Raw genomic sequence first — 19,419 nt, 5'->3', positions numbered from 1 at the left:
GAAAACTCGATAACAGTGCACCGTAGCTTAAGTAAAATATTCGCCGCGGCCATGCCGAACGCGGAAGCGTGCAGCTCGAAGTAAAGATCCGTTCTTTATTAGCGAGAGTGAGAATGAATTATATCGCTAGAAGCGGGGAGCGTTCGGAGCGCGTGTAAAAATGTGTCGATCAGATGCAGAAAATTTTCACGGGCGGAATTAATTCGGAGCGAAGGGAGGCGGATTAATCGGCACTGGGATTGCTTAATCGCCAGCGGTGGTGCGTGCAGCAACGCAGAAGAAGCTTCGCGCCGATTGGCCGGCTAGTCATTAGCTCGGTTAATTACACCCCCGTGGACACAATAGCGAAATTGCGGTCGAGCGTACCTTGTACAGGTGCACGGAGAGCGGCTCGATGGAACTCTTGACGTACAGTGCGCACGTGGTCACGTATCGCATGTATATATGTATATCCTGCCCGCTCTTTCCCTCTCGGTCCCTTTTTAACAATCGAAAAAAAGTCGAGCGAAAAGATTGGAGCACACCGGAACGAACCGAGCGTAACTGTCTACCCGCATGACGATCTCGGAGATCCTTCGATTTACGACCGCCGAGCGCGTGGGCCGTATTTTTAAGGCGAACTTGCGATCTACCGATATCGAGATACAGAGGAAATCCCCGTTTGAAAAACTTGCTTCCCCCGCGGCGCCCTCGAGCTTCTTACCCCGGACCGGTCGCGAGAGAGACAGGGGCTCGAAATCCAACAGAGAATAAAGTAAGACGCGATCCGATAGTGACGGCGCGGCGCTAGCCGACTAATAAAGTCCCGCTCACGCTGAAGCGGGCTGATCGACCCTTCGGCGAAATCATCGTTCTTTCCCGACCGAGCTCGGCAATCTTCGTTTCTCTCTTTCTCGTTCCCCTTTCACGAGCACGTGCCCGTCATCTTCGCTCGGCGCTTATACCCCCCCCCCCCCCCGTTCGAAAGTACGAATTTTGTTATTAATATCTCGCTGCGATAAGTGGATCAGCAGATTAACAACTGTACGTCCGAAGTCTAGAAATTTTGGGCCCGAGGAACTCGTGGCTCCGTATCGTGCACCTTCCTTATCTCCGGCTACCTCGTGATCACGCGCAACCCGTGGACCGTGTATCTTTGACGAATCAATGCTAAATTGTTAAACCGATCCATCAAGAAACCGTGATTTATTGACCACTCTGTCATCCATCAGGATATCGTTTATCTGCGATCGACTCAGCGGAACGTTTTCATCAAGTCCAAGGTGATCAGTCACTAAATGCAACGGAGTACAGACAAACATTTCATTCCGCATCACAGAAACACTTATGTATTCACGAAGAAAGGTAAGGTGGCTATATTACATAGACGCGAACAGACTAGTAACACAGGGAAAAAAAACAGGAAAAACATGTATGTTAAATGGTAGAAAAAAATTGATGGGCACTTGAATTTCTAGAAGCGGTATTGGAAAACAATAAGATAACACAAGTGACCGGATGCCTACACTTTGTAGCCCGAAAACGTGCAAGATAAAGCTAAACGAGGAAACACTACGGCTCGGCGACTATTTTCTACTCGGTTATTTGTAGAAGCAACAAATACATACAGGGACTTGGAATACTTAGAAGGCGTAAGTTTCTTATTTTTTTTAAACTTTCCGCGTAGTCCAACCCGGGGCTAACCCAGGACAGAGCGGTATAGGAGAGCTTTGGTTATCGAGGCTCTACTGTGCCCAGCAATGATTCACTATCTACATAAATCTACCGATCGCAGCCGGGTGATAGACGCGTACGAAACGCTGGCGAATTTAACGGCAGAAACTTAAATGCGCCGGGAGCGAACAATAGGTACTATTACCCGGCCGAAAGAAGATCCCCAAGAGGCGGGCTCGGGCGATACAGTCCGTCGCTATGACGATTGGTCGAATCACCTATTTTGGCACACTTTTAAAGACGCGACACACGAATTTTGGTTATTGGCTGAAGTAGGCACATACATTATCGCACCGCGCGACGAAGAGAGCGCACAAAACACATCGAGATCGAGTGGAATAGAGCGATCTGACCGACGAACGCCAAAGCAATAGCGTAGGCATCTCAGACGGTTAACCATTAATATATAATAACATAAAAATTTCCTTATTTTTCAAACAATCTGTGCGAGATTGCGTTTGGGCTTATTTTAATCAGAAAAATCTAACCAAACCAATGATAATACTTTCCTGAATATATTGTGAAAAATAAGGAAATTTTTATGTTATTATATATTAATGGTTAACTATCTGAGATGCCTACGCTATTGCTTTGGCGCTCGTCGGTCAGATCGCTCTATTCCACTCGATCTCGATGTGTTTTGTTCGCTCTCTTCGTCGCGCGGTGCGACAATCATGTGCCTACTTCAGCCAATAACCAAAATACGTGTGCCGCGTCTTTAAAAGTGTGGCCAAATAGGTGATTCGACCAATCGTCATAGCGACGGACTGTATCGCCCGAGCCCGCCTCTTGGGGATCTTCTTTCGGCCGGGTAATAGTACATCGCGTGGTCACGGAAATTCATTACGCGCCGAGTGAATTACGCACTGACCAATGGCAATGGTAAACTGTAATATGCACAATCGGCAGGTGGTGCGAACCGTTAAACCGGATGGCAGCGTAGCTTTCGCAATTTGTACGAGCGCTAGGACTACAGGAATGCAGTTGAGCGGTGCTTTCTGGCAGGATCCTGAAGGCACTTGCGCGTGCGATTTGCAGTGGTTCGACTGCTCCCGCCGTCCTTGCCGATACGAATTTACAAGCGATTCCGAGTCTCAAAATTCCTGACAATCACCGCGGTGCCGAAACCGCCTACGTCTGTCGCTACGGGCGTGTAGAAGCGGCCGGTGATTTTTCTCTGTGAAAAATGTAAATAAAAGTGGTAAAGGATCTATATAAAGACATCAATGCCGGCACTAAATTAAGAACGGATGCTCGGGCTTCTCGGGAAAATCGCGTTTGTGTACTTTGGAAAGTAAGTCGCCGAGCGATCGAGCAGTTTACATTTCTTCGATCCTGCACGAAAGCGGTTGCAAATTATTAGTTGGAATCGGTTTTTACAGCTTTGAACACAATCTACCATTCCCGGAACTGTTTTGAATGCAACAGATAGGGTTCAGCCCCCTCCCAGCGAAGTTATCGGCGTCGTTGTAATCGCGCGACACATCTTGCGGGATTTCGGCGGTGCGTATTACGTGATCCTAATCGTAATAGGTAGACGGTACTGTTGGCAACCGGCGAATCTTTTATCGCGCATTTCCGTGAATAAGTCGGTGAATATAAATGTTGAAAACACGCCATTTAAATAGAGCAGCACGGTGGTGTTAAGTGGTAGGGTTCGCTGAATATTGCTCTTTGAATTTCCCCGACGCTTTTTGCGAATCGTTTCTTTTTTCTTCCATACGCTTCGTAAATTAATAAATAAACCATGTTCCCAGTCGTAAAGCTCGCGGAGATATAAAAGTCTCGCAACTTTTACTACACGGTGCTAAAAGATTTAAAGGCGAGTTGACCCGACCTAACGATATCGAAAACTTTGACGCAACTCGCCTAAATCGAAATGCGCAATGGGCGAGAACCGAAGCTCCGCGAGCTTCTACGCCCGATGGAAATCAGAATTCCTTGTTATTGGCTCGGGAATCATCGGTTCTCGCTCCGAGATCGTTGTCTGTTCAGTAAGGATAATTTGAAGTCCGCACGAGACACGGCACGCATGACTTTATATAAACGCAAAGTATTTGCGCGGTTTCTCTTAAGAAACGCGCGCGGCATAATCATTCGTCGCGTCCATAGGATCTGCCTGAGAATTCCGAGTACAATTAGACCGAGGAATTCCCTGCGCCGAATCGAACGGTTAGCTTTTGCTGCCACAATCGACTTGCGGGAACGTCATTTTCATCAATTAGGTGCACGATTAAGATTTTAGCAAAAAACTGTTTACTTATTAGCATTACATATTGAACAAGCTTAACTTAGTATTTTAACGATAATATGTAATGTACTTTGACAATATGGTAAATGTTTGACGTAGATGAATTTATGTTTTCATCGTAAATTCCTTTAACTTCCAATACGCCCTGCTCGCACCTCGACCAGCAGACTACAGAAGCATATTTTACGCTACTGCTGGTTGGTCTTAAGCTTTTCGTTCTTCGCTTATGTAGGACCTTTACTTACTGTCGTTAGAATTTTACAACAATGGCAGAGCGATATTTAAAAGGTAAACATTGTACACAATGTCCTTTCCATTAGACTATTAGAATACGTGAATGTGCATAAATTAAATATCAAACGGTTTTCAACGCAAGCGGGTATCGCAATGTATAAGTAAACTTGAATACATAATGAGGATTGTTTTTAAAAATGGAGTGAAGTTATGCAAACATCAAACAGACATAACCTCCAAATTAAGAAATGCCGAATGAACAACGTACCGTAAGACTCGCTCGGCGATCGGGAAGATATGTCTCAGATAGGCGTCATCTTTTAAGAATTGTGGCACCAACAATTCATGTCTTGCCCTTTCTATCACAGCTTTACATGCAAATTAACATTTTGTACACCAACTCTCCCGACAGCATACTGCACTCTTGAATGCGAGCCCGGCGACACCTGAAGCACATCACGCGAACCACTCGTTATTCAAATAAACCTTTATGGTAAAAGGGGTTTCAAATATTCAATTTACATCTTGAAAATTATGTAATTCAGTAATCTTTTAATCCTCCCCAAAGAATTAAACATAACCGCTTACATTTCGAATATAAAGTGGTAGATATTTCAAATACATAAAACAGTATATGAAATACATCTTCAGAACGAAATAACAACTTTATTGAACTAGTGCTTCGTATAATGTATTTCTTTACATAATTCCCTGATCGCAAATAAATTATTTATAACTCTTTACGCGCCAAGCGCGATTTACCAACCGATCCCTTCAACCTCAATTTGTCTTCTGCGTTTCCACGGAATGCCTGGCGTGATTCATCATAGACTCGACTCTGTTGGCAGTTTCTCTCACGACGTCGGATATTTCGTCTGGCAGGTGGTCCAGTGTGGGAATGTGCGCGGACAATCTTTTGTACACAGAGTCCTTGCTGCCGTCTTTCTTATTCCTGCGCTGCTCCTCGTACTTCAATTGTTGCTTGAAGAATATAGCATTCTTTATGAACTCCAAAGTGTTCTCGAAACTCTTCCCGGCACCATGCATGGTTTTAATAGCACTGACGGCGTACTCTACGTCGTAGCATCTGCCCAGAAGCTGCTGCTGAAGCGCCAGGACTTCCACTCGTTTTTCCACCATGGGAGGCAATGCTTTCCTTACGTGCTCTTGGAGCCTGTAGAATGCAAGGGACGGCTCGTTCGCAACTATGTGCATATTCTCAGATATTCGTTCGGTTGCTGAAAGTAATACAGAATAACATACAAGCGACTAATCTATTGCCTCTTAATCCTAACCTTTCTTCACCCTCGTCTCCAGTTCTTGATCCGATTGATACACTTTCGCTGCCATTGCTTAAAGCGTTGTGCCCATAAGAGTGTTTGTTTACGTAGATCGTGCAGGCACGAAGGGTGCAGGAAATTTCGAATTCAATTCGATGCAACTGTCAATAAGCAACGAAATGTTTCTCGATATCGTTACAATAGACTTGAAACTTGTATGAATCCTATGGTTTTGTTAAAGTCTACAACAATGTCGCGGATAAACTTGCCGAGTGTTTCTAACTATTTCCTTCTGTATCAATTAAATTCGCACGAACGCTCGCCGCTAGATCGATTTGTTTTCACCGCCATTTTATTAAACACCCGTTACCGGAAGTTGATCAGCCACACGACCCTGTTTCCCTTCGTCGAAACGTGGCAGCAAAGTATGTGCTGTTGGCACTTCTCTTAAATGTATCCTCCAACTCTTCCTATGGATTGATCGTTTCGTCGCCGTAAGTGACACAAGTTCGGATCGTACCAAAAGGTAAAAGCTGTAAAATTCTTCAATGAAATAGTAACCAGATCGAGCGTCTTAATCCTCGTGTTTCACTCAACTTATTCATAAAGCGCTTATCGAGTGAATTCCAGTTTTTATTTCAAACGTTCCGCTAATGAATAAACATAGTGGGCCGACTTTTTCAAACGTCGACTAGCGGCTTTCTCGTGAATAAAGCATGCATTGCTTTTAAAAGTTTCTTAATTACAGTAACGGGTTTCGTAGAAATCTGTATGCTCTCCAATAAACGGGCGTATCGTCGAGTTTATAACATAAGTCGCGAGTACCGTGCAATCGATAAGTTTCTAAATAATTGGATTTGTTTCAGCATGAAGTGGCATATAATACTTGCAGCTTTTGCTGCTCTAGCCCTTAGTATAAATGCGGAGGAGGAAGAAGAAGCTGCCAGATTGCTGGTGTCTAAACAGCTTCTTAACAAATATCTCGTGGAGAATATGGACATTGTGATCAAAGTAACTATTGGAATATGTTGTGTGTAATTCGAGTAATCTAAGGTTGATATCTCTGTCTCAACGAACCATCTGTTTACAGTATACAGTTCACAATGTAGGCAATGCAGCTGCTTTGGAAGTTGAAATTACAGACAACTCTTTCAACCCCGATCACTTCACTCACGTGAGCGGTGAACTGAACGCGAGGATCGATCGTGTTCCACCTTACACAAACGTCAGTCATACAGTCGTCGTGAGGCCGCGCAAATACGGATATTTCAATTTCACATCTGCGGAAGTTTTGTACAGAAGTAAGGAAGACGCTCCTAGATTGCAGTTCGCTGTCAGCAGCGAACCCGGCGAAGCAATCATTGTATCATTCAGAGATTACGATAAGCAATTTTCCTCTCATGTGGTAAGTGGTAGGGATATGGTTATGATAATCACGAGCATTAATACGATTACCAATGAAATATTAATATTCTTGCTTCAGGTCGACTGGGCTGCATTTGCTGTGATGACGTTACCTTCGTTAGCTATTCCTTTCGCATTATGGTATTCGAGTAAAAGCAAATACGAAAAGTTGCTTAAAACTACCAAGAAACACTAATTATGCAAGCTCGTGCTAAGCCATTTAAAAAATATGGTCCTCTCCGCATAATTGTAAGAAACCCGACTGTTCCATTATGTACATCTAATTTTATAATAAACATTATTTATAAATAATCAGTATTCATTATTCGGCCGAAGCGATAAAACGCTTATAGAGTTAAAATATTACTACACAGATTACAAAAGAGTACTAAAAGTCCCTTTATTTCTTACAATATATTGTACACGTCGCTGCCTATACAGTCTTAAGCAGTATTACCTATACCTATCTTAGTCTACAAATCGAAATTATAGAATGTTTATACGTCGCAGTTTGTAGGAAAATATATGGAAAATTGTTTAATCGTCAACGCAAGTTATGTTTAAAAAATATAAAAATGATAGTAATGCGATACATGGGGATGTGGCATAAATTAGACTTCGCTTTAAAACGCTCCAGCCATGTCACGCTGTCGATAAAAGAACGCGCTCAATTATTTTTGCTATCCTTACATTATCACGCGAGATCACGCGTGCCGAGTAACCAATGACGTATAATTATTGTAATTATGTAAATTATTAGCTATATGACTAGGAACCATATACCTCAGATTTATAAAGTAAGTATAACAAACATATTCTTGAAATACATTTGAAACGTCGGTGACTGTTTTCCTATTGATGTATAAAACTACAACTCAAACGCTATCTATACTATGGACTGTACATAAATCTTCCGCTACTGTAGAAACAACATAAAGGTTCTTAGTTTCTAAGAGTAATTAATCACCCGATAAAAATAACTTTGTGACAATAAGGCATCAGTTTCTGGGAATCGAATGTTTGCTTATAAATAGTTCTAGTTAATACGTCATAAGTCCGTTATAAGTACAACGTATCTTTAGATTGAAAGTGCCATTGTTTTCTGCTATTTCTCCTTTTGTTACATGCCCGTTAATATTTCACGTTTCGTGGTCGAATAAGAACTTGCGGGGGGCTTCCGTAAACTCGATCGAACGCAGAGAACGGTCTTATCGGTGAGACCGGAGTTCGTGGAATCGACATATTCGTACCTTCGTACAATCGACATAGTGTGTCCATTGTAGGCGAACACGGAGCACTAGACTTTTTTAACTGTGGCGGGCACTTATCAGCTGAAAGGAGATATCACGTGAATAGTTACTTAGTTTAGTAGAAAGGTGCATCGGTTGCACTAACGCAATAGTTACGTACCAAAAACCGTCCTGTTCTTTATGTTTAAATCAATATTCGCCACTTTATTCTTCCATACTGCATTAAAAGGAAAAGCAAATAAAGCATTAATAAAAGAGTGTAATAAATTAAAGACACTGTACTTAAAAACTGTGAGAGACTTACTGTAGAAGCAAGTGATCACGATGACAGCAAATGTGCCAAACGTGTAACGGTGGAAATACATGTAATCCACCCAATGAATTCCAGACAGTGGTATGAAATTTTCATACTTCGTTACGCGCACGAAAAGCTAAACAAAAAAATACAGCTTGTATCGAACCACTAATTTCAATAGTTACCTTCTAGTTACTTACAGATATATTTTGCTTTGTGATATCGTTCGCAACGATAACTTTTTGACCCTGAACTTCGTCATGATTGTGCATCAAACGCAATTTGTATTGCATTGTAGATTTTGAAATATATTGTCGGGCACTTACAGTCATTCCATCCGGTACATCGATCTGAGAAGGTAGATGTAAATAAACATACATGATACCACTTTTTAAAAAAAAAAAAGATTGAACCTACCGTAAGATGATTTAATACAGATTGTAAACCATAGATTTCAAGCGTTGCAGTTGGTATGGTTTGAGAATGGGTATTGATGAAAACGATTTCTTTTGCGTCAATATAGACAGGTGGAAGATACGTGACTTCTAATGGTACAGCTTCGATGTCCTTGCTTTGCGCACTTATTTGAATGCGACTCTCTATTGTACTGGAAATTATATTTGGGGAACCCATGGGCATTACATCGCAGTAATAAAAACCTGTGACAAATAATTCGATATAATTAATCGATGATAAGTATCTTTACACTTTGCAAGTTCAAGTTAGTACTCACCAGTCGTGATATCGAATCGTGGCTTAACAAGAAACAAATCTTTCACTCCGATAGACGAGGTCGATGAAACAAATTGTACGTTACACGTATAGGGGAATGAATTTAAAGCGAATGAAGTCAATGTTCTGCAACCGCCCAAACCTCTAGATAGGACATTATTTTCTTTGACTTGCTCATCTTTGCTCTTAAGTACAAGAGGAACACTAAAGGTTTCGGTTCCCGTGATATTTCGACTTCTCAGTGGAACAATCGATACCTGTATTCACGTGGCAAAGTTATTTATAACTTAAAAGACTGTTCATTAAATAACTTCTGACATAATTTACATGCTTCTCTGAATAGCTACCTTTGCAATAGGTTGTATATTCACTTCTATTTCACCTTGCATATGAGTCGCGAGGCTGTGTTTTACAACTGCATACCCCACATTCCTCGCCCGTCCTATTCCTGTAATAGGATCTACGGTTAATACTTCAGGAGCCGAAGATTGCCAGTAACCAGGATCACCATCAGGGGACAGAAGTGGCATCGAGAAGCATACTATGTCGCCCACTGTCAGCGTTGTCTACAAAACAGCGTTCATTGATGCGTAAAACATTATCGCTCACGACGAATAAAAGTATTCATCGCTTGTATTAGGTACCTTTGTCGGGAAGACTATATCGCCGATCATCATGTGCACGTAATCGAACATCCCGTTGGGGTATTTTTCATTGTACGTTTTTATAACGAGATCGCCGTTTTCGATGAACTTCGCGGGAACTACATTCTCAGCACTTATGGTAAAGGACGCTAAATCAGCGCGATTCAACGTGGTTTTCGCATTGACTTCAGCAGCATGGAATTTCGTCCCGACGTTATCATAATATTCGAGAGCGTAGTCCAACTCCATACCCTTGGGTAACATATTTAATTCCTCTCCATTACGAATCCGCAGAATTGACTTCAAAGACAGCATCATGTAGTGAATGGGTTTGACCTGTGAATAAAATGATCGCATTAAGGTTGCTGATTAGGTTTGTACTTAAGAAAATACAATGCGAATCTTACTTCGACGATAACAGTTATCGATTGCTTCAAGTTGTACACTTCCGTGCTTGTAATAGAAATAACGATTTTCCCAAGATTTTCACCAGCTTTTACGACACCGTTTTTATCAATAGTTACAGTCCTAGATGTCGGCGTTAACGCGTGCGTATCCTCTGAATCATTTCCATGCATAGTCGACAATATCTTATAAGTAATCGACCCATGCTTGTCACGGTTCGTTTGTAACTTCAAAGCAGAATTTGGAGACATCAATATCACAGGAACATTCGAAAGTAACCCAGGATGCGTTAAATGCAACTCTTCGAAGATCTCGACTTTTATAAAAGTGGTATACGTTACATCACTTTTAAAACCCGCTAACATATTGCAGGGCATCGTGACGTTCAAATAGATGGTTGCTAATCCTGGACCGATAGCCTTAGCTCTCAAAGACACTTCGTTTTGGTATCTAATATTGATACCAGTCCCTTCGTACATATTATGCAAAGTAATTAAATTAGAATCACTGGACGACCACATGAAGATCAATGGCAATTGCATAGATCCTATTATAAGGGGAGTTAAATATTCTGGGATGCCGAATGCCCAAAGCGGGAATGTCGCGCCCACTTTTACCCTACTTGTTGGAACGACGATCTTAATTCCTTCCAAATAGAGCACGTGTATATCGGCGTAATCTTCCGAATAAGTGACTTTGTTGCCCTTAGCATTAAGACCAATGGCTCTGACGAATACTTTCGTTTGCCCAACCGATTTCCCTTCGAATATGCCACTGCGGTCAACGTTCAGAATATCATTGCTCTTCGTAGAAAATTCGATTTCCGCATTTGACGGACCCCCTGTGGTTTGTACTTGGTACACGGTCCCTACCAGTATCGTTAAATTCTTTGGAAATACCCTTAAAGGAAGGAAGACCTGGATAGTCGCTGATTCACTCTGTATTTCTCTATCTCCTCCTTTGCTAACGAATGTCAATTGAGATTCCCCTTCTGCCATTCCATATATCATATACAACAGTTGACTGTAGGGAGGATTGCCATGCTCGCTGGCAGGTAGCTGCTTAACTTCCACGCATTCATTATCAATTTCAGCTTTAAATTCTAACGCATTCAGAGACGGCAGTTTTATAATATGACCATTAGTATCGTACAATTTTAACGCAGCCATTCTGCATTTCCCTTTCTCAATTTTATTTACCGTCTCGATCTCTATAACAGCGAGCTGCTGTATCTCGATCACGGCTTCGGCCGGCTTCGAAGGTAAACAAAGATCTACTAAAGCTAAATTAAGTATCCCGGATTTCTTTGGAGTGATACCAATCGCCTTCGTCGACTCTATGTACCGAACATCCGCGATATCATCCGTGCTCAGCAGAAATTCGTAGTAACCGGAGCCTTGGCTAACTTGCAGATAATATTTCGCAGTAGGATCATTCAGTACCATTAATTTGCTGGGATTAATGCTGGTATCGTTTACTAAAACTATTTCTATGGAGTTCTCTATAAGAGGGGTTTCGTAGATTCTTCTTTCAGTTTCGATCGCAAACGGCGGCCACTCGGGTATTATCTTTAATTTACTCAGAATGTATTTCTGATAACCCGTAACGGTAGCCGTGAGCGTAAGTGTGCCGAAGTGTTTCTTAAAGACAACATTTTGATAATAATTCTTTGGTAAGATGACGTTCATGTCCGTGAATGTTTCTTCTATAGAACCAGAAGACATTTCCACGGAACTTATACTGGAGGGTTTTAAACTCCATTCGATGTGTAAGCTCGTAATATTATCGAACGTTCTACCTTCTTCGTCCTTTACTATAGTGATGAGCTTCAGATTCTTATCACTGTGCGCCATTATTCTCTCCGTATTGAGATTGATCGGGCAATTTTTACTATCTTTGAATTCGGGCTGTAGGTATATATGCCTGGGTTTGCCACAAACAATTCGTACCGTCTCAGATGCGTAGGTACTTTTGCAGTTCGGCAATAAAGGAACGTTTGAAATTGTATATGTTAAAACTACCTCCCCGAGCGCTCTGCACATCACTTCGAACACTGATACGTTCTCTAATCCATTCAGTGAATCTCCATGCTCTATAACTTCGATTATTTTCTTCTCAGACCACTGGACTTTCTTTAAATAACTCTGAGGCTTACTAGACCACGGGTGGGGTCCACCTTTAAAAACTATTTTCCTCGAAGAACCTACCGACAACAAACTTTCTTTGCTATTCGGGTGTACCGCTATTAGAGGCTCGTAGGCTGATACAGTGATGTTATCAGTCAAATATTGACCATTGGCGTTGTACACTATCGTCACTTCGGACGTTCCGACATCCGCACTAGTGATTGCTATAACAGCACATGCGATCCCAACGGGCTCTACGATCTTGGTATCAATTTGCATAAAGTTGCCATCCGGAATGTATGTTTCGAAACTGATGTCTCTGCAGTCGTTGAAAGGTATCTCTTTGTAGTCCGTTCCATTAATTAGCTTCCCGTATAATGCAATGTGAAGATAAATCGGTTCTGCCACAGCCGCTTCCATATTGTACTCTATCACTTCTAACTTCGAGGGTGGTAACACGTACACCCTCGCTGTGTCTTTGTTATACTGATTTCTTGTCATCGCAACATTTATCTCCGTTACACCTGCCGATAGGATTCTTATTCCTCCATTTTGGGAAACCGTTACTATAGATGGATGCCTGCTCGACCAGACGTACGAGCCATCTCCTCCACTTGCTTTTAGCACTATGTCATACCTATAATAAAGTAAAGTAAAATGATTATTTCTATTACAAGACAATACTGTACAACAAATAACTAACTAACCGTGATTTAGCTTTAAAGTCCCATGGAACGGCCAACACTTTTGGCTGGATAGCGACCGGGGTGTGAATTAGAAGCTCAGCCCTTGTGGAAGGACGTGATGTCAGAGGAATCTTCTTACCATGCTTGTCGATTATGCCGTAAAGAACAGCTTCGATAGTCATCGTCCCACATGTAATAGGCACACCGACAACATACGTACCATTTTGTGTTACTAATTTGGGTTCGAAGTAGTGCTCTTCAATTTTCATTGACACCTCAACACCTTCCCCGATGTGGAACCTATGATCCTTATTATCGTATAATTCGACTACAATCTCGTGAGTGTGGCCAAGTATCAAACCCCAATTTCTATTAGGTAAAACGGCAAGAGTGATGTAAGCCACATCGTTCACGCTGACCATAGCGGATGGTAGAATAACTGGATATTCATCACGGACATTTTTGTCGTGCAGAAATACTTTAGTACGTCCCAGGGATCGGGCATACGCATAGTCGTGGTCATTATCGATTTCTAATATGTTTGGATTCTCGGCTTCTAAGTAGTACTGGCTTGATGGTAGACTTATTTCTTCTAAGCGACCCTGACGAGCCTGTTTAAAATTTGAGTAGATTTAGAAGACAGGATACTACTACTACTAAATCATTCTATGCACACTAGATACTTACTTGCATTATTTTGTATTTGAAGCTATCATGTGCCATTATTGTTATGTCCGATGGAATGATAATTAAATTAGCTATTACGATCAACTCTACTTCTATGGCTGGCACATGTTTATACTCCGCATAGGGCAATCTTACGGAAACCTATAATGACTTAAGTTTACTAACATTCCACGTAGAGACACAATTAGGAAATACAATCCCGGTCATTATTTACTATCCCGGGAATGCGGGACTAATCCCGGGATTGGGTAATAGAAAATTTCAGTAATTATAATGATTTATTACGCGGTAAAATTCTAAATCTTTATTTAAAGTAAACAAACTTACTTTCTATCATTAGTCTGAAACATGAGCTAAAATCATTTTTAACAATAAAAACAGTAGAACAATGAAGAATAATAAAGTCCCCTACATAAACCTAAAGTACATATCTACAAAGTTTCGAATTTATGTGTTCAGACATGTCGCGATTTCGAAATAGCGGAAAGTGAGAATATCGTCGTAAAAATAAATATAGTTTAATTAGTTATATAAATCATTATTATTATTGTCCTTATTATTATGAAATGACTATGTTTATTTATTCTGTTTATTTTTATATTTTTCAGGCGTTCATAAAGTAATTCACATTTTTAAAAAATCCCAAACTTCTCGGGATTAGTTATATCAAATCCCGGGATTTTTGGAATCCAAAAAACAGCCGGGATCGCGGGATCCCGAGATACCGTATCCCGGGATTGTATTCCCTAGGCACAATAATATGTAGGCTTATATACAACGAGTTTATACCTTTGCTGTACCAGTTTTCCTTCCTTCCAATAAGACAATATGCCCTGTCTTACCAGTCGCATCTAATGCAGCAACAGTCGGCGGAGTTTCATATTGGGATTCCTCGTAAGTCATGAATTTTAAAACATCGCTTGGTTGTTTAACATTAGCTACATGTTTACCAGCAATGTCTATACTCCAAAGGAATTCTAATCCCGCAAGTGTTGTGAATTCATTTCCTATTACAATACATTATAATCAACCCACAAGTTTACAACATTGTAAGGGGGTAAGTTTGAATAAAGTAGTTTACCCTGCTCGTCGTACGCTCGTACTTCGAACGCTTCCGGTGCTTCTTCTATATACAACTCCCTCGTGGTGGTGACGAGGTTCAAAGAGAAGATTGCGTCAACAATAACATCGCATCGTAAAAACTGCCCTGTATTGACATCTTCTGCCAACACTATCGCTGTGTTCCGTGTGGATTCTCTTGTTATTGTTTGGATTAAAATAGCGGAGGAACAGGTTCTTTCGACGTTTTCGTTTACGGGAATCAACTGAATAATGTCCAGACGGGATGTCGACCTGAAATTAGTATGAAAGTTCCTATGTCATTCAGAAAAATTCTCTACATCGTGTGTTTTCGATAAATAAACGTTGAGTTGATGAGATTAGTAGGGTTATATGAAAACTGATATGTTATTCGGCGGAAACTTGAAGCTCAGACTCTGATAATGTGAATAGTCTGAAGCGAATCGAATTTCTACACGATCGAATAAGAGAATAATGACTTAACGTAAGAAGGGCAACAAGGAGTACCATTGATAACAAGCACCATCGGTAACTTCGAGTGTAAAATTAACAGCGAAATCATTGAACACTGGCAATAAAACTCTGGGTACGTTTAATCTGTGTACCGTAGCATTTGTCACCGCACAGAATAGAAGAAAGAATGCCGTAAGTATCATTATGTTTCTGGGTATTGCCGACCCAACTGAAATTCCTCTCACGTGTATTCGCGACGATCTACTAGAATTGGCGGTCTCTAAATAGCTTTCAAACCAGCATTCACATATCGATACTTTCGCTAGAGTTATCGATACTCGTAGTCGACAGTCGAGTCGAACCCGTTCGATTCTACTTTGCAAGGATCGAGAAAGGAACGACAGTACGGTATTACGTTGCACATTTAAAGTTGTTTTCCTCCGATGTTAACTTAGGTAACTTAGAATGTTACATGTTTAATAGCGATTCGAGCGCGAAAGTGACGCTAAACATTCGTAGGAAGTGTAATACCATCCAATTTTAGCGAACATGGCCAATCAACAAAGATCATGCATGACATTGAATGTTCATGGAAATACTGCTTGAGTAAAACTGTTGATTTTCTATCTGCCACTCGTCCCTATTATTTGCCAAAAAAATACAAGCTGTTGATGTCTCGTTTATTTGATAAGACAGTTTACATAAGGTTATGCGTACGATAATTAATGATCGAGCATGTTCTGAAGCTCAGCTCGCCGCCGATTACTGACCGAGTGCGTTGCGAAACTTTAAACTGCTAATCGCCCAGCCAGTTACCGATAGACTAGCCCGCGTCAGGGTAACTTCAAACACATCCCCTCGGGTATGTTGAGTTTATCTTAAAAACGATCCACGTCGAAGCTGTGAAATTTGCTCGCAAGTATGGCCGAAGAAATAGAAACGGTCCGCCTTGCCAACGAAGATATCGAATGTTTGGAACCAGAGATTGACGGCGACGATGTAGACGAAGAAGGTTCCGACGGGGTTGTGGTTCCAGAACTTCAGGGTACTCTATCCAAATGGACAAATTATATACATGGCTGGCAAACTAGATTTATTGTTCTCAAAGATGGTACTTTATCTTATTACAAATCCGAGCAGGACAGTGGATTTGGATGTCGAGGTTCAATAAGTTTGTATAAAGCTATTATTAAGGTACGGACTGGTATAGAGCTTAGCGGGTGCACGTACATTTATTAACTTGTATAAGAAGTATCATGATATCACTCTTTACCACCTGTTTTGTTAGGCACACGAGTTTGATGAATGTAGATTTGATGTGTCTGTAAATGATTGCTTAGTATGGTATTTAAGAGCAAGCAATCCAGAGGAAAAGCAGCGTTGGGTAGATGTTTTAAAATCTTACAAGGTATGGTAATCGAAGGGAGCTTTCATACTCGAATATACGTACGATACGTCATTGCCGAGTTCCTTAGATTTTATTCAAGCTGTGTGTGTTTACTTTAAATAGTCAGAGTCTGGTTATGGAAGTGAAAACAGCTTGAAACGTCATGGCAGTGCCATCTCGCTTGTGTCGAATACACAATCCATTACAAGCGCTGGTAGTTTCACTAAGCGCGGCGTTAGAGGATTGAAAGAGAAATTGGCGGAACTCGAAACCTTCAGAGATATTCTGATCAAGCAAATCGATACTCTGCAAAAGTATTTCGATAATTGCGCGGAGAATGCTAAAAATATTTCCACGAAAGGTACACGATAGCTTCTATTTATCTACGTTCGTTTGTCTTGCAGTCATCTGTTTTGTAATTGCCCTCATATTTCGTGCCAGCTCCCTTTCTCAAAAAATAATGATCATGACTGTGAATAATAGATATCCATTTCAGAAAATAAAGTCGAGACAATGTTCAATCCAGCTGAACAGGCAGTAGATTTTAAGGGCGAAGCAATAACTTTCAAAGCGACTAGCGAAGGCGTGTTGGCAACGTTACAACATTGCGTCGAATTAATGGTCCAGAGAGAAGATGCATGGCGTCGTAGATGGGAAAAGGAAGTTGAGAAAAAGCGAAAAGTGCAGGAACTTTACAAAACTTTAAAGGATCAAGTTGCGATGCACCAAGGTGAATCTCCTAGACCTAGAGTCCTTATCCACGGAGGTCCAGATTACGAGGTTCGATTATAAAGCACACACTTGCCTTACTTCTTAATTTCACGAGTTTGACAGAACATGTAATTAAAGGACAATGTTTAATCTCAAGGAAGGTCCACATAGTGCTCTCTGTGACGAAGAATTCTATGACGCAGTAGAGACTGGATTAGATAAGATCGATGAAGAAAATCAATTGAGAGATCGTTTGAAGCAGAAGTCAGTTTCAATATTAACTCCTCCTAACATGCCAGCGGCTAAACACAGATTATGGCCGGAGGTAATTATCCTACTTTAAAAATAAATTGCCATTATGTTAAAGTAGCGTCACCTGTTCGTTTGTATAATTCGTTTGCAGATAGAGAAAATAACGATGCAACAGTTGCACTATGCGCGGCTTGGAGTAGGAGCTGGTGGATGGCAGCTGTTCGCCGAGGATGGTGACATGCGGATGTACAGGCGCGAGGAAGAAGCAGACGGCTTAGTGGTGGATCCCCTGAAAGCGTGTCACGTTGTGAAAGGAGTTACTGGTCACGAAGTCTGCGAGATATTCTTTAGTCCTGAGTACAGAACTGGATGGGAAGCGACGCTCGAAGACATGAACGTGATTGAAAACATTTCCAAAGATACTTTAATATTTCTCCAGACGCATAAGCGGATTTGGCCAGCGAGTCAAAGAGATGCACTGTTCTGGTCGCATATACGCAGAGTGTCCGACGATCAAGACCCAGATGCGCATGACTTGTGGATAGTTTGTAATCATAGTACAGAACATACCGATTATCCCGTAAGTTTCACGAACGTTCAATTAGCTTCACTGCTATCGGGAGTTAATCTACATTGGAATGTTTATTTATAGCCAAATACGGGGAAATGCGTAAGAGTTTATCTAACCGTCTGCCTGGTATGCCAAACCTTCATCGACCCTCCGAAAGACGAGGAGGAAATAAAAAGAGAAAATGTTACGTGCAAGATAACTTATTGTTCCGTTGGTTCGTATCAAATTCTACTCTTCTCTCTTCGAATTTAATTCAACATGTGCGCAGATGTGTGTCTTAATTATGCGTGTAACACTCGTGCGTGTTGATTACAGTTAATCCCGGTGGATGGGCTCCAGCATCCGTCTTACGTGCCGTTTATAAAAGGGAGTATCCGAAGTTCCTTAAACGTTTCACTAGTTTTTGTATCGACCAGTGTAAGGATAAACCGATTACATTTTAAGTGTGATTGGTAGAAATCTCATATTTTCCATCCAATTCCTTGTTTATCGCATCGGAGCGTCCTCGCGCTCTTGGTGTACTAATATATCAAATAAAAAGAAAAGTCAGAAGTTATACAACGTAAGAATTTGGAAACAGAAACTCTCCTAGCATAAATGAAAGTGTTTTGTATACTATTTTTTTTTATTTGCATCACATGGTCTATATATATATATAGCTTAGTGGAACAGGACGTAAACTGTTGCATTGAAAGTGATTTATTAAAGCGTAAAAAAAGTATTGTATACACTTCCGAGATAAAGTTTGTAACGTGGGACACACGCGCTAAAGCACTGTTTATAAATTATATTTACTTCTTTAAATAACAGCTTGTTATTTTATTGTTATACAGAATGCTGTCGCAAGCCACTTGTACAAATCTTAACAAATCGAATACATACACATTTATCTATTGTTACATTATATATCCAATTAAATACGAAATTGTATGATACAAATTATATTGTTATTTTTATTTATACACAAATTGTGTACATCGGATACACAGTATAAAGGTCAAATGGAGAAACATAATAAAGACTGTTGTAGATTTGTCGTAATTGCATCGTGTACTTCATTTTCGTCCAATTCGTTAGCATAGTCAGAGCCACGGGCTACGCGCGATTCAAATATTTCTATTCCTTTTCTCGCATAATATTTACACGTTTTAAAATTGAAATCCTTCAACTTAATTGTACTAATCGGAAAGACTCGTCTCCTATACACTCTTGCTAATGAAATATGTACAAGGTTTGAAAATTAGTGGAAGAGTTTTCG

At 40.8% G+C, this 19,419-nt stretch overlaps 4 protein-coding genes across 5 annotated transcripts; 2 read left to right on the top strand and 2 right to left on the bottom strand.

Moving 5' to 3' along the window:
* Positions 1 to 4,846: 4,846 nt before the first annotated feature.
* Positions 4,847 to 5,835, bottom strand: LOC143368745 (BLOC-1-related complex subunit 8 homolog). The gene is made up of 2 exons (XM_076811786.1): positions 5,494 to 5,835; positions 4,847 to 5,436 (listed from the first exon to the last, which is right to left on the bottom strand). Exons 1-2 carry the CDS (start codon positions 5,546 to 5,548, stop codon positions 4,979 to 4,981), a joined length of 513 nt encoding a protein of 170 aa, XP_076667901.1. The 5' UTR covers positions 5,549 to 5,835; the 3' UTR covers positions 4,847 to 4,978.
* A 23-nt stretch (positions 5,836 to 5,858) lies between these two features.
* Ssrbeta (signal sequence receptor beta) lies at positions 5,859 to 7,194 on the top strand. Of its 2 annotated transcripts, none has more exons than XM_076811783.1 (4): positions 5,859 to 6,004; positions 6,345 to 6,489; positions 6,569 to 6,883; positions 6,962 to 7,194. In XM_076811783.1, exons 2-4 carry the CDS (start codon positions 6,346 to 6,348, stop codon positions 7,076 to 7,078), a joined length of 576 nt encoding a protein of 191 aa, XP_076667898.1. In that variant the 5' UTR covers positions 5,859 to 6,004; position 6,345; the 3' UTR covers positions 7,079 to 7,194. The 2 variants fall into 2 exon arrangements, with proteins under 2 accessions (XP_076667898.1, XP_076667899.1); XM_076811784.1 differs by having other exon boundaries at positions 5,867 to 5,931.
* Positions 7,195 to 7,350: 156 nt separating this feature from the next.
* Gp210 (nucleoporin 210) lies at positions 7,351 to 15,573 on the bottom strand. The gene is made up of 15 exons (XM_076811923.1): positions 15,295 to 15,573; positions 14,789 to 15,060; positions 14,497 to 14,714; positions 13,708 to 13,848; positions 13,042 to 13,631; positions 10,211 to 12,971; positions 9,804 to 10,139; positions 9,507 to 9,725; positions 9,161 to 9,416; positions 8,845 to 9,086; positions 8,628 to 8,777; positions 8,437 to 8,563; positions 8,293 to 8,349; positions 8,133 to 8,213; positions 7,351 to 7,355 (listed from the first exon to the last, which is right to left on the bottom strand). Exons 1-15 carry the CDS (start codon positions 15,441 to 15,443, stop codon positions 7,351 to 7,353), a joined length of 5,604 nt encoding a protein of 1,867 aa, XP_076668038.1. The 5' UTR covers positions 15,444 to 15,573.
* Positions 15,574 to 15,675: 102 nt separating this feature from the next.
* Positions 15,676 to 19,202, top strand: Cert (ceramide transfer protein). Its single transcript, XM_076811769.1, has 8 exons — positions 15,676 to 16,434; positions 16,529 to 16,648; positions 16,751 to 16,988; positions 17,124 to 17,407; positions 17,496 to 17,663; positions 17,742 to 18,170; positions 18,243 to 18,375; positions 18,477 to 19,202. Exons 1-8 carry the CDS (start codon positions 16,162 to 16,164, stop codon positions 18,602 to 18,604), a joined length of 1,773 nt encoding a protein of 590 aa, XP_076667884.1. The 5' UTR covers positions 15,676 to 16,161; the 3' UTR covers positions 18,605 to 19,202.
* The last annotated feature ends 217 nt before the right edge of the window (positions 19,203 to 19,419 follow it).

Source organism: Andrena cerasifolii, chromosome 5 (genome assembly GCF_050908995.1).
Source record: "Andrena cerasifolii isolate SP2316 chromosome 5, iyAndCera1_principal, whole genome shotgun sequence".
NCBI lineage: Eukaryota > Metazoa > Arthropoda > Insecta > Hymenoptera > Andrenidae > Andrena > Andrena cerasifolii.
The sequence above is the reverse complement of the archived record's forward strand: the minus strand, read 5'-3'. Positions and strand labels throughout refer to the sequence as shown.

Bases quoted from the DNA above. Each gene is read 5' to 3' on its own strand.
- LOC143368745 (XM_076811786.1), bottom strand. From the start codon at position 5,548: ATGGCAGCGAAAGTGTATCAATCGGATCAAGAACTGGAGACGAGGGTG. The intron at 5,437-5,493 runs GTTAGGATTAAG...TATTACTTTCAG, and splicing joins GGAGACGAGGGTGAAGAAAG to CAACCGAACGAATATCTGAG.
- Ssrbeta (XM_076811783.1), top strand. From the start codon at position 6,346: ATGAAGTGGCATATAATACTTGCAGCTTTTGCTGCTCTAGCCCTTAGT. The intron at 6,490-6,568 runs GTAACTATTGGA...ATCTGTTTACAG, and splicing joins ATATGGACATTGTGATCAAA to TATACAGTTCACAATGTAGG. The intron at 6,884-6,961 runs GTAAGTGGTAGG...TTCTTGCTTCAG, and splicing joins AGCAATTTTCCTCTCATGTG to GTCGACTGGGCTGCATTTGC.
- Gp210 (XM_076811923.1), bottom strand. From the start codon at position 15,443: ATGATACTTACGGCATTCTTTCTTCTATTCTGTGCGGTGACAAATGCT. The intron at 13,849-14,496 runs GTATAAACTCGT...AAGTCATTATAG, and splicing joins GGAAAACTGGTACAGCAAAG to GTTTCCGTAAGATTGCCCTA. The intron at 13,632-13,707 runs GTAAGTATCTAG...AATTTTAAACAG, and splicing joins TCAAATACAAAATAATGCAA to GCTCGTCAGGGTCGCTTAGA.
- Cert (XM_076811769.1), top strand. From the start codon at position 16,162: ATGGCCGAAGAAATAGAAACGGTCCGCCTTGCCAACGAAGATATCGAA. The intron at 17,408-17,495 runs GTTCGATTATAA...TTTAATCTCAAG, and splicing joins ACGGAGGTCCAGATTACGAG to GAAGGTCCACATAGTGCTCT. The intron at 18,171-18,242 runs GTAAGTTTCACG...GTTTATTTATAG, and splicing joins CAGAACATACCGATTATCCC to CCAAATACGGGGAAATGCGT.